General features: G+C 38.5%; 1 protein-coding gene across 4 annotated transcripts in view; it reads left to right on the forward strand.

The window, feature by feature from the left end:
• CARMIL1 (capping protein regulator and myosin 1 linker 1) overlaps positions 1-12989 on the forward strand; it is a 376378-nt gene that overhangs the window by 227614 nt on the left and 135775 nt on the right. For all 4 annotated transcript variants that reach the window (XM_040353821.1, XM_040353823.1, XM_040353822.1 and 1 more), the window contains exons 15-17: positions 2157-2233; positions 2645-2749; positions 12155-12224. In XM_040353821.1, the coding sequence (XP_040209755.1) occupies positions 2157-2233; positions 2645-2749; positions 12155-12224 (252 nt within the window). The remainder of the gene's footprint in view (positions 1-2156; positions 2234-2644; positions 2750-12154; positions 12225-12989) is intronic.

The following is a 12989-nucleotide window of genomic DNA, read 5'->3' on the forward strand; positions in this document are numbered from 1 at the left end:
AGTGCTAACCAGGAAGAGAAAATCTCCTAACATGATCTAAACTTTCTAAACAATACATAAAGCTGAAGACAGCATATATGCTGTACATGTAAAACGTATGTAGGGAGATTTGTTTCATCCCTGTGTTTATATTATCTAAGGCTGTTCACTTCACGGGGTATATGTGAAGGTTTACATCTACTTTAAGACGCCTTTCACACCGGGGCGTTTTTCAGGCGCTTTTGGGCTAAAAATAGCACCTGTAAAGCGCCTGAAAAACTGCTCCCCTGCAGTCTCAGTGTGAAAGCTTGAGTGCTTTCACACTGAGGTGATGCGCTGGCAGGACGTTAAAAAAACTCCTGCTAGCAGCATCTTTGGAGAGGTGAATGAGCGGTGTGTAAACCGCTCCTCCACCACTCCTGCCTATTGAAATGAATGGGCAGCGCGGCCGAACTGCCTGCAAAGTGCCGCTACAGCGGCGCTTTGCCGGTGTTTTTTTAACCCTTTTTTGGCCTTAGCAGGGGGTTAAATGCACCGAATACTTCCGCAAAAACTACAGTAAAATAGCAGCGCTTTACTGCCGACATCACCCCTGCCCCAGTGGGAAAGCAGCCAAAAGGAAAGGGGAGACAGGCTATAGTAGGTGGTGCCAAGATTGCCCATGTATAAGAGGAGCTATGGATTTGGGCAATGGTTGTTTGTTCTACAATCCTTAAACAATTTATCAGTGATAGGGATGTTAGTATTCCATATGTTATCAATTTTTATCAATTTTTATACAGTTATTTCTGATAAAAGTACTTACTGTTAGTGTGGATTATAAACAGCAGAATCAAATTTCTTCAAAAATATCTAATGCTCAGTAGAACGAAAAACTCTGAAGCACTATAGAGCACGGCAGGTATAACAGGGTTAAAGGGGTTGAAAAGGTAAAAAAAAAAATTCCCTAAATAGCTTCCTTTACCTTAGTGCAGTCTTCTTTCACTTACCTCATCCTTCCATTTTGCTTTTAAATGTCCTTATTTCTTCTGAGAAATCCTCGCTTCCTGTTCTTCTGTCTGTAATGCAAGGCTTTCTCCCTGATGTGGAGAAAGCCTCTTGAGTGGGGTGGGGGCGAGCAGTAGTGTCAGGACGCCCACTAACACACAGTTCCTTTCTCTATCTGCAAAGTAGAGAGCGTCCTGACCCTCCTGCTCTCCCCCTCCCCCCCTCAATAGGCTTTCTCCACACCAGAGAGAAAGCCTCGCATTATTGTGTGTAGTTACAGACAGAAGAACAGGAAGTGAGGATTTCTCAGAAGAAATAAGGACATTTAAAAGCAAAATCGAAGGATGAGGTAAGTGAAGGAGGACTGCACTAAGGTAAAGGAAGCTATTTAGGGAAACACATTTTTACTTTTACAACCCCTTTAAATGTTTTTGTAATAAAAAAAAACTAGTTTTCCCCTTTTTTACGTTTTCATATTTTCTCCCCCATAGGTGTTCACATCCTCTAGGTCCTCTGTGTTCATACTCAGCAGTGGCTGAGCATCACTTTAGTGTGGTGGCCAAGGTACAATGTGCTAGTGGTGTGACAATGCTGCAATTAAGTGGTCACCTTAGGAATTCAAGCATCTGTGGATACAACCTTCTTGTGTGATTTATGGGTCATTCTGCCCATAATAAACGTCCTGCCTTTTGGGTGTCTCCACACCACCACAGGAGCAACACAGACCACTTTGGACAGCAGCATTGTCAATCTGAAGAGAGTGTAGTGCTGGATGCGCTAGCAGATTTTGATGGACTTGACTAACAAATTAAAGCCAAACTCCAGCTAACACTTTTTAAGTAATGACAGCAACAGTTTGACATAAAGGTTTTATGTAAATGAATAAAAGCTGACCATCATAAGCACCCCTTCAGTGTTAAAGGGTTTGTCTCAACCCTTTAACTGCTATTTGTGCTGTAAAAATCATTGTTTAATGAAGGAATTTGAAAAATAAAGACTTACTGGCCAGATCAACAGGTGAAAATAAAGGGAAAAATATTCATGCCACCAACACATCTAATAATTGATAAGCTGCAATATAATATATTTTTGTTTGGGATGCTACTCTTATTGCTGTCTTAGAGTGCAACATTTGCATGTATCTTTTGGTAGTTGCCTAATATATTAACATTGTGATTGTTTCTGTTCAGGTATGTTGTGCACTCCTTCGTGGTGGCTTGCAGCACCTTGCTACCCTCAGTCTGTCCCGGACCATCTTTTCCCATAGGTAAGTTACATGCACCATGTACAGTTATTGGCTATGCTGCCTTTGCATATTCGTTATCCATGCAATTCTGCTATTCAATACAACGTTAAAGTGTGTGTGTGTGTGTGTGTGTTTGTGTGTGTGTGTGTGTGTGTGTGTGTGTGTGTGTGTATATATATATATATATAATCTGTTGTATGTTAAAGTACCATACATTTTTTGCATATATGACCAGTCCTTAGTTTAAAAGACTGACATTTATCAAATTATATAATGTAGCCACCTGGCCTCCTCTGTAATTTTGAGCTCCAGCGTTTTTAATATGCCATATTCAGTTTCTTTTGCATTTCAAAAACATTTGTGATGTTGTCACAGCTGTTAGGTATATTAATCATTAACATTATCATACTAATGTAACCCTTTAATCAACAGGAAAGGGAAAGACATTCACCCATCTTTTAAACAGTTCTTCAGCAGTTCTCTTGCTTTATCGCACATCAGTCTTTCTGGAACCAAGCTTTCTTCTGAGCCTCTAAAGTAAGTAGTTTGTTCTCAGTTATTCGGATAACCTTAGGGGTCCATCTACTTTGTTGAACGTTAATGTATGTGTTGTAATGCACTAAAACTCTTGTATCTAACTTCCCCATAATAAAAAATGTGTTCCCATCTCTGTGCTGCAGTATACTGCATTTTAAATAATTTGAGATGTCCCATTATTTTTTCACATTTTAATACATTGGTAGGCCAGAAACAGTCAATGGCAGTTCACCAAAATGCACATTGCATGCTATAAGATGTGTTGGCAATGTGTATTACCATCTCTGGTCCATGCCCGTTAAGCCTAAATTCACCAAATTCTAATTTAGAAAAAAAGCATTGATGTACAAAGGAAATGCACATTGACATATAACTATGCACCTGCCTAATTCTACAAAAACAATTTATTCCTAAATATTTTTACTTCATTCAACATTCACTCCATAATGTCTGACGGTATCTTCTATATTTCATCAAATTTCCCTGGACAACCTCTATGTAAGAAAGTATATTTTTTTGTAAATATCGTTTCCTTTATTTGTATTATCCATTCCCCTATAGTTGGAGAATGTGGTGACCTCCATTTTGATGCTATGACCTTATGAGTCTGAAGCATACTTCTTACTATTTGTATAAAGGTACTTTTCGGGGGCCTTGATTCATCTAACATACTCAAACGGCATATAGGTATATGCCGTTTGAGTATGTTAGTATGTTAGATGAAGATGCTCCAACAGCATCTTCGTCTCAAAGATACTATTAAGAGTAGAGACACCCTCCTGCCAATTTCGATGGAGTTTGGAGCTTCCCTATAACATATGTATTAAATTAGCCGGGCCCCCATTACATATAGGACATAGGTGTGTGTCTCTACGCTTCCATTTAAATAGCTTCTCAGGTGTATGATGGGTCCTATGTAAAATAAATAATTGGGTTTGTTTTTGCGTAGGGGATAAAGAGTCCATGGGGACAGCTGACAATACCACTGCCCATTCATCATCTGATATAGGCCCCAGATCTCATACCCAATGTATTCTTGATGGTATGTCCATCGATTCTTGGAGCTTATTATAAATTATATACCGTTTGTGAAATGAGACCATATCTGGTATCCCTTTTAAATAGTAGTGATATTATTATGGATTTATAAAATTTTAATTTGTGGGAATTTGGCACTTTAAATTATATTGGAAATTGTAGCTCCTGGTCTAGTCATTATTTTTTTTAATTGCCTTTATATTATTTATCATCATCATACAGTTATGTATGAGCTGTGATCTAATGATAACGCTTGGCAAATTGGTAAGATGCTAAATGTTTGACCAATGATATCCTTGTAGCTGTGCAGAATTATTTAACTAGTTTTGAAGGATAAATTATTGTGCTAGATACACTTATTTTTACAGACTTAATAGACGTGATGTCATAATATTGTCACTTGTTATAAAGCATTTAGTCTGATAGTAAAATGTCTATGTGGGTGTGGATAACTTGGAGAAAAACAGAATTGTCTCTTAAATAGCTACTGTCATTGTGGCTTTCCCATTGGAGAATTTGATTTTGATTGCCAAATAGCTGTTAATTAGCTTTGTACATTCGACACGTAATATACCAGGGGATGTATATGGATACAGTGAAACCTCTAATTGCGAGTAACACGGGTTAATGAGCGTTTTCGCAATACGAGCACGGTTTTAAAAAATATCCTGACTCGCTTTGCGAGTGTTGCCTCGCAAAATGAGCAGGATTCAAGCCACAGTGGTGTGCAGTACCGCGTTTGGCCTGAGGTGGGGTGGCACCACAGCTGAGCGCCCCACCACCTCTGGCCACATGCGGTATCGCATGCCATTGAAGTCCATGCGAACAAATTATTTTTGTTTCCATTGACTTCTATGGGGAAGCTTGCTTTGATATGCGAGTGCTTTGGATTACGAGCATTCTCCTGGAACGGATTATGCTCGTAATCCAAGGTTCCACTGTATTGTCTACCAACGGCAATGTGATACAAGGTATCAGCTGACAGATCCCCAAAGCATAGGCATCTTGCTATAGTGTATGTATGCCCTAAAATAAATTCTGACCTTTTGAATAATAAAAATAAAATAGGGGAAAGGGTGGGGCTCACATTCAAAATATTCTCAGGTATAAAAATAAATTATAAAGGCCAACGGTTCAACATTTAATTTCCTTACAGCAAAACTTTCACTCCTTACACAATAAAGACAGCAATATACATTGAAAGTTGCATCTGCAACATTTTCAGAACATTCCAAGATCTATTACAGTAAGAACATGTTGGTAATTGTATTATTGAATTGTTTTAAAAATGTTGTTGGCTCAATTCTCATTTCTCAGTTATGGGGTTGCCACACACAGCAAGGTTGTAATCTGCTATTATCAGTTTAGAACAGCCACTATAACAAATGTTTTTGAAGTGTGAACCCAAAGTGCAGGTTTACTATGTGAGCAATTGCACCTGGGGATCTGTCAGTAAGAGGTGTCAGATTGGCTTCTAGTCATAGAATGAGTAGGCTCCCTCAGCATGTCCCTATACACAAGTGACATTGTCACCCTATGATACACACTCCCTAAGGAAAACTGCAAGCTGGCATTCTGATGAACACTCACCCTTCTTATGAGTGACAGTCAGTGTATTGGCTGCACATTATCAGTTCGCACATGCAGGCATACATATTATTGATACAAGATGTGTGCTCCAAGAAGGAATGGCTGCACACCACGGGCAGTCCTTATACCATATATAACCTGGACACAAAGAATCTGGTTATGGTTGTGTCACTTGTGTTTGGAGATTTCACAATAAATGGTACAAGGACTGGTTGCAGTGTGCAGCCATTTCTTCTTGGATTACATGCATTACGGAGACGAGTTGGGGTGGGCACCTATGTGTGGAGTCCATTGGGCTGATCTTGGTCACCTGGAGTGACAGGTCTCCTCATTTTTCCTGTACATTTCCAAGAGCTGGAGAAATGTGCACAGAATTAAGTTATTCATAAAGCAGCTTTTTGCAGGGATTTAAAAAAAAACTGCATTTGACATCATTAATAAAACTCTACTAAACCCTGTGGTTTTTCAGTGAGGACTTGGTACTACTTTAAATTGCTATGAGTTACGGTAAGTATGTAGGATATGGACTAAGGCTGGATTCGCACCTATGCAGTTTTAGTGCTTTTTGCATTTTGCAGATTTGCACTACAGTCCATTTAACATGGTTTCCTATGGAACACATTATCCAGTGCAAATCAACAAAATTCACATGGGGAGGTCCTTTTCCGTTAATTACATTTTTTAGCCACTTAGCAAGGCAAACAAGCTATTTGGTTAACGGCAAATTGAAACTAAATTGTACAACCAGCTTATAACGAGTATGAACAAAACGGTCATATATGGTGCAGTAATGTTGTGCAAGACTGGGATACACTGAGATATTGGCAGATATACCAGTATCCAGTCTATCTAACTCACGCCAAGACCAGATCTATTAACCGCACATTGAAGTCAGCAACATCTACAAAAGATTCATAGAACACATTATTATTAATATTAAAATGGGTTATCTATTGCTGTATAATCAAGGTGATTTAAACGAGGCATATCTCAGTTTTGGGGGAAGGGTTGTATTCTGTGTCCTTGCAAAGCAGGAAAAGCAGCACACTGTGTACACAAAAACACTGGCTAAGCACACAGTTAACCCTTTGATCAGCCAAAATGTTAACCCCTTTCCAGCTAGTGTCATTAGTACAGCGACAGTGCATTGTTGTAGAACTGATCACTGCATTAGTGTGTCTGGTTCCAGGCAAAGTGTCAAGTGTCAGAAGGTCTGCAATATCACAGCTCCACTATAATTTACTGATCGCTGCCATTGCTAGTATAAAAGCAAATATAAATTCCATAAATATATGCCATAGTTTATAGACGCTACGTAAACTAATCAATATTTGTTTGTTGGGATTTTTTACCAGAAACGTGTGGCAGAATACATATTGGCCTAAATTTTATGAATATTTTTTTTTTTTTTTTAATTGGATGTGTTTTATCGCACAAAGAGAAAAGTATTTATTATTTTTTTTTCCAAATTGTCTGCCTTTTTTTTGCTTTATAGTGCAATTCAGTGGTGAGCAAATATCAAAAGAAAGCTCTATTTGTGGGGAAACAATTAAATAAATGTTGTTTGGGTACAGTGTTGCAGTTAAATTACCGCAGTGCCGTATCGCAAAAAATGGCCTGGTTATAAAGGGGGAAAAGCCTCCAGAGGTTAAGTGCTCATTTTGGCCTTGGGTAAAATATTTTACAAGGTTCAAACTAATAATTACTTTAAATATAAATATATATGAAAGTTATTACCTATTGTGTAGCTGTGCCAATTTAATTTCTGAATTCCCGTAAGCAATTTTTGTAAATTTTAACAGTATATTTTCCATCTTGGATATAATCTTATTAAAATAAAAAATCCAGAAAGAACAAATATACCTACGTATTTGGAACGGTGTTAAACATTAGCATGTACCGTAATTGAATTTATAGTTGGCTTATTTGCATAGGCATCTTCTTCTAGCAGTAATTGCAGCGCTAAATGACCGTTGCAGTTACAAAGATTATCACAGCTTCAAGAAACCAAGCCTGATCTTTGGTGCCCTCAATTATTCTGATTCATATTGAATCCTTTTTATAAAGCAATAGCACGGCAAAGTACATTTTTGTTTAAACAAACCCAATGAGAGATAGAGGTCTTTTTAAGTTTAGTACCATTTTGCAGCATTTGTCTGCATACAAACCGTTATAATAATAATATTAATAGTATGTTTATACTGTACTGTTAATATACAGTGGAGCATTATCAGCGATGCATGGCAATATAGATGAATCTAAACTTTTTTTTGTTTTTATTATGGTTTTTATTATGGTTTTCCAAATGCCAATGAAAAGGGATAGATCACCACCAGAATGTTACAAAATTAAAAATGATTTTATGATCTATAGCAGTGGTCTCCAAACTGTGGCCCCGGGGGCCAGATGCAGTCCTTTGCCTGCCTTTATACGGCCCGTGGGGTACTTTTTTACCACTTATACAAGACACTATTTTGCCAACTAACATCAGCATTTCTCCCAATAACGCCAACAATGGGGCACTATTCCTCCCAGTTGTACCATCGATTGGGCACCTTTTATTAAATGTGGTGATGTTTACTCCCACTGATGCTAGGAAAATTTCCATTCCCGCTGGCCCCAGTCCGGCCCACCTGAAGTCTGAAGGACAATAAACTGGCCCTTTGATTAGAAAGTATGGAGACCTCTCATCTATAACAAAGGGAATAGTATTGAATTATATGATGAGAAAGTACAGAGGGGATATTCTGTCATTAGACCGAAAAGCCTTTTCTGTGCCTCCTCTATAATTTGTCACATTATGGAGGCCTGACCTTGGCATATTCACATAGTTGCAGCATGTCAGTGCACACATGTTAATATGTTTTGTATGCATTGATGTGTATTGGGTTAAGGTAGCCTATTCACGTTGAATGAACTAGTCAGCATACTGTTACTCTTTAAAACAAATTAATACTTCACAATTTTCATCAATGTATAACACTCAGAGGAGGTAATTGAACCTCTTCCCAGATGCCCACACACCGGACATATGCGTCAATGGTCTGCCAAGTTTGAGCGCTCCAAGAACAGGGGCCAAGCTGTCAAAGATCGTTCTCGATCCCACATTACATTAACTACCTGTACCGCCAAAAGTCCAATTTATTAGTCCATTAATTTTCATTGTCACTTTCTCGGGACGTTGGTACACTAAAATTAGTGCATTCACAGTGATTAGTCGCCCTGTGATTTTATGCAAGTTTGGCAAGACCCATTTAAATAAAAAGGTCAGGATTAAAGTTGTCGGAGAAGTTTAAAGCAGGGTTAAATTATAAAAAATATCCGATCTTTGAACATCTGACAGAACATTGTTCAATCCATCATTCAAAAATGGAAAGAGTATGGCACAACTGCAAGCCTACCAAGACTTGGCCGTCCACCTAAACTAACAGGCCAGGAAAAAAGAGTATTGGTGAAGCAGCCTAGAGGCCCATGGTAACTCTGGAGGAGCTGCAGAGATCCACAGCTCAATCAGTAGAATCTGTCCACAGGACAACTATTAGTTGTGCACTCCACAAATATGGCCTTTATTGTCATGATGACGTGGTGCCTGGACTGATTTTTGTGACATCAGCAGAGAGCGGACAGAAGTTTGCTCTCTTCTGAAAATGAGTCACAGGAGTGCAAAGGGCTCCGACAAATCCCGGGCGCCAGGTCCCCATGGCGACTAGAAATGGTGTCCTGGCGACTTGGCTTGGAAGGTGGGCATTTTTTTTTTTTGTGAGCTGGTGCCATCTGGTGGTGAGCCGTTGGTATTACATGTTATTACCACCAGCTGTGTGAGCTGGCGCCATTTGGTGGTGGTCGTTGGTATTACAAGTTAAGCATTACAAGTTAAACAGCAATTCTAATGTCATTTTTCACTATTTTTCACTGCCATCTTCTTCCCTCTAATTAGAACCCCCAAACATTATATATATTTTTTATCCTAACACCCTAGAGAATAAAATGGCGCGCCGTATTTGTGCAGCGGTCTTACAAGCGCACTTTTTTGGGGAAAAAAATTATTTTTTTAATTAAAAAATAAGACAACAGTAAAGTTATCCCCATTTTTTTTTAATATTATGAAAGATAATGTTACGCCGAGTAAATTCATACCCAACATGTCACGCTTCAAAATTGCGTCCGCTGGTGGAATGGCGACAAACTTTTACCCTTTAAAATCTTCATAGGCGACGTTTAAAAAAAATCTACAGGTTGCATGTTTTGAGTTACAGAGGAGGACTAGGGTTAGAATTATTGCTCTCGCTCTACCAATCGCGGCGATACCTCACATGTGTGGTTTGAACACCGTTTACATATGTCCGCGCTGCTCACGTATGTGTTTGCTTCTGCTCGTCGGGACGGGGTGCGTTTTCTGGCTCCTAACTTTTTTAGCTGGCTCCTAGATTCCAAGCAAATTTGTCAAACCCTGCTAATTGCACTCCTGTGACCATATATACCATATGATAAGCCCAACCAAACAAGCTCAGGATGGACTTCTCCTTTAATGCAAGTAATGGTACCAAAAAGACTGTTAACTTTAAAGACCGCAAAATAGCATAAACTTAATGGAGTTTCAGAAAACCAACCTATTTTTTTTGAAGAGGAGGCTAGTTATGAAATTCAGAACCAATAAAAATGCCTTTAATTTATTTTCTCATAGGATTAATACTGTAGACTAAAGTGGACTATAGGCAGTTTAGTACCATTTTGCAGCATTTGTCTGCATACAAACCGTTATAATAATAATATTAGTAGTATGTTTATACTGTACTGTTAATATACAGTGGAGCATTATCAGCGATGCATGGCAATATAGATGAATCTAAACTTTTTTTGTTGTTTTTATTATGGTTTTTATTATGGTTTTCCAAATGCCAATGAAAAGGGATAGATCACCACCAGAATGTTACAGAATTAAAAATGATTTTATGATCTATAGCAGTGGTCTCCAAACTGTGGCCCCGGGGGCCAGATGCAGTCCTTTGCCTGCCTTTATACGGCCCGTGGGGTACTTTTTTACCACTTATACAAGACACTATTTTGCCAACTAACATCAGCATTTCTCCCAATAACGCCAACAATGGGGCACTATTCCTCCCAGTTGTACCATCGATTGGGCACCTTATAATAAATGTGGTGATGTTTACTCCCACTGATGCTAGGAAAATTTCCATTCCCGCTGGCCCCAGTCCGGCCCACCTGAAGTCTGAAGGACAATAAACTGGCCCTTTGATTAGAAAGTATGGAGACCTCTCATCTATAACAAAGGGAATAGTATTGAATTATATGATGAGAAAGGAGGAGCTGCAGAGATCCACAGCTCAATCAGTAGAATCTGTCCACAGGACAACTATTAGTTGTGCACTCCACAAATATGGCCTTTATGGAAGAGTTGCAAAAAGAAAGCCAGTGTTGAAAGAAAGCCATAAAAAGTTACCTTTGCAGTTTGCGAGAAGCCATGTGGGGGACATAGCAAACATGTGGAAGAAGGTGCTCTGGTCAGATAAGACCAAAATTGAACTTTTGGCCTAAAAGCAAAACGCTGTTTGTGGCAGAAAACCATCACTGCACATCACCCTGAATACACCACCCCCTCCATGAAACACGGTGGTGGCAGCATCATGTTGCAGGGATGCTTTTCTTTTAGGGGGGACAGGGAAGCTGGTCACAGTAAATGGAAATATGGATGGAGCCAAATACAGGGCAATCTTAGAAGAAAACTTCTTGGAGTCTGCAAAGGACTTGAGACTGGGGCAGAGGTTCACCTTCTAGCAGGACAACGACCCCAAAAATACAGCCAGAGCTACAATGGAATGGTTTAGATCGAAGAATGGCCCTATCAAAGTCCAGACCTAAATCTAATTGAGAATCTGTGGCAAGACTTTAAAATTGCTGCTCACAGACGCTCTATTTTGCAAAGAAGAATGGGCAAGAATGTCACTCTCTAGGTGTGCAAAGCTGATAGAGATATACCGTATACCAAAAGATTTGAAGCTGTAATTGCAGTGAAAGGCGGTTCTACAAAGTATTGACTCAGGCGGTGCTGAATACAAATAAATGCACGCCACACTTTTCACATATGTATTTGTAAAAAAAAAAATTGAAAATCGGTTATTTTTCTAACACTTCACAATTATGTGCCACTTTATGTTGGTCTATCACATAAAATCCCAATAAAATACATTTACGTTTTTGGTTGAAACATGACAAATTGTGGAAAATTTCAAGGGATATGAATAGTTTTTCAAGGCCCTGTAGTTAGTCTAATTGAAAAAAAAAACACAAGTCCATCTAGTTCAACCAAAAAAAAAAAAAGAAGGAAAACCTCCATATACACAATTTTATAGCCACAGTTCATCCAGAGTAAAACAATAAAGCAGGAGAAAAGTTCCTTTCGGACTCCCCAGGAGGCATTCGGATATTCCCTGGATTCCCAGGGGTACTGTGTTATTGCATATAAATATTAACATCCAGTTATATTTTGTGCATTTAGAATGCATTTTTATTTCGTTTTTAAACAATCTACTCTTCCTAATTTTTACAGCTATTACTGTGAAGACATCATTCCATATTTAGAGGTCAAATATTTTTTCTCCAGATATAAAGAGTCCCCCATTGTCCTTTTGTGATTACCTTTTAAGTGAATATGTCTAGCTATCCACTGACCAAAATGCAGTATACGCCTCTGCACTACTGAGACAATGATGAAATGCTTTATTGTTTATTAAATCATAGTTGAAATGTATTTTACAGAGCTCTACTGCTTGGCTTGGCATGTAACCCTAACCTAAAGGAAGTGTCTCTAGATCTCAGCAATTGTGAGGTAAGAAACAGATGTCTACCTAATATGAAAATTACGAAATCTAAAATAATTCATAATCCAAGTTAATTAACATCTTTATATAATCTGGACTTGCACTATGATCGATCTTTATGCTTTGTGAGCCATAAATGTGGTTTGTATTTCATCATAACCACTGCACTCCTACCAGCTCAGTTATGTATTCTGCTGGTCCCCTAATTACTGCATAAAGTCAACTATGTTTTTCCTCTTCTTTCAAGACCTGAGAATGGAACTATCATTAAAATACATTTTGTGAGCCCCGAAGGAATTCTTCATGTAATTCCCTTAAATCAATTATTTCAGAGCACTTGACATGCTCTGAATTGTTTCATGCTTATTACAACTGGTATAATTATTTTTTTAATAGGGTTGGCGCTTTGCTGATATTGGCGTAATAAATTGTATGGTGTTGTTTTTAATTTTTTGAGTGAAGTATACAGAATTGAAATGTGGATATACTTTGGTAAAGATCCCTTTTTCAGTGCCATTATCTGCATTAATTCATAACAACCAGTCACATGTCATCAGATAGTGACCATCAAAATAATGAAGACTGGTTTCAGATTGGTTATGGTCATGTAGTGCGCATTAAATCACTGCATTTTTCTTTTGCACTATTTACTATACAAGTAGTGCCAGTTCACTTTTGTTGTTGGCCTATTATACTGAAATGTAAACCATTTGTGTTCTGTCCTGCTCCCTGGGATCCCCTCAAAACCGTGTACTTTTCTGGTTCTGTTGCAC

Source organism: Rana temporaria, chromosome 5 (assembly GCF_905171775.1).
Source record: "Rana temporaria chromosome 5, aRanTem1.1, whole genome shotgun sequence".
In the NCBI taxonomy this organism is placed as follows: domain Eukaryota; kingdom Metazoa; phylum Chordata; class Amphibia; order Anura; family Ranidae; genus Rana; species Rana temporaria.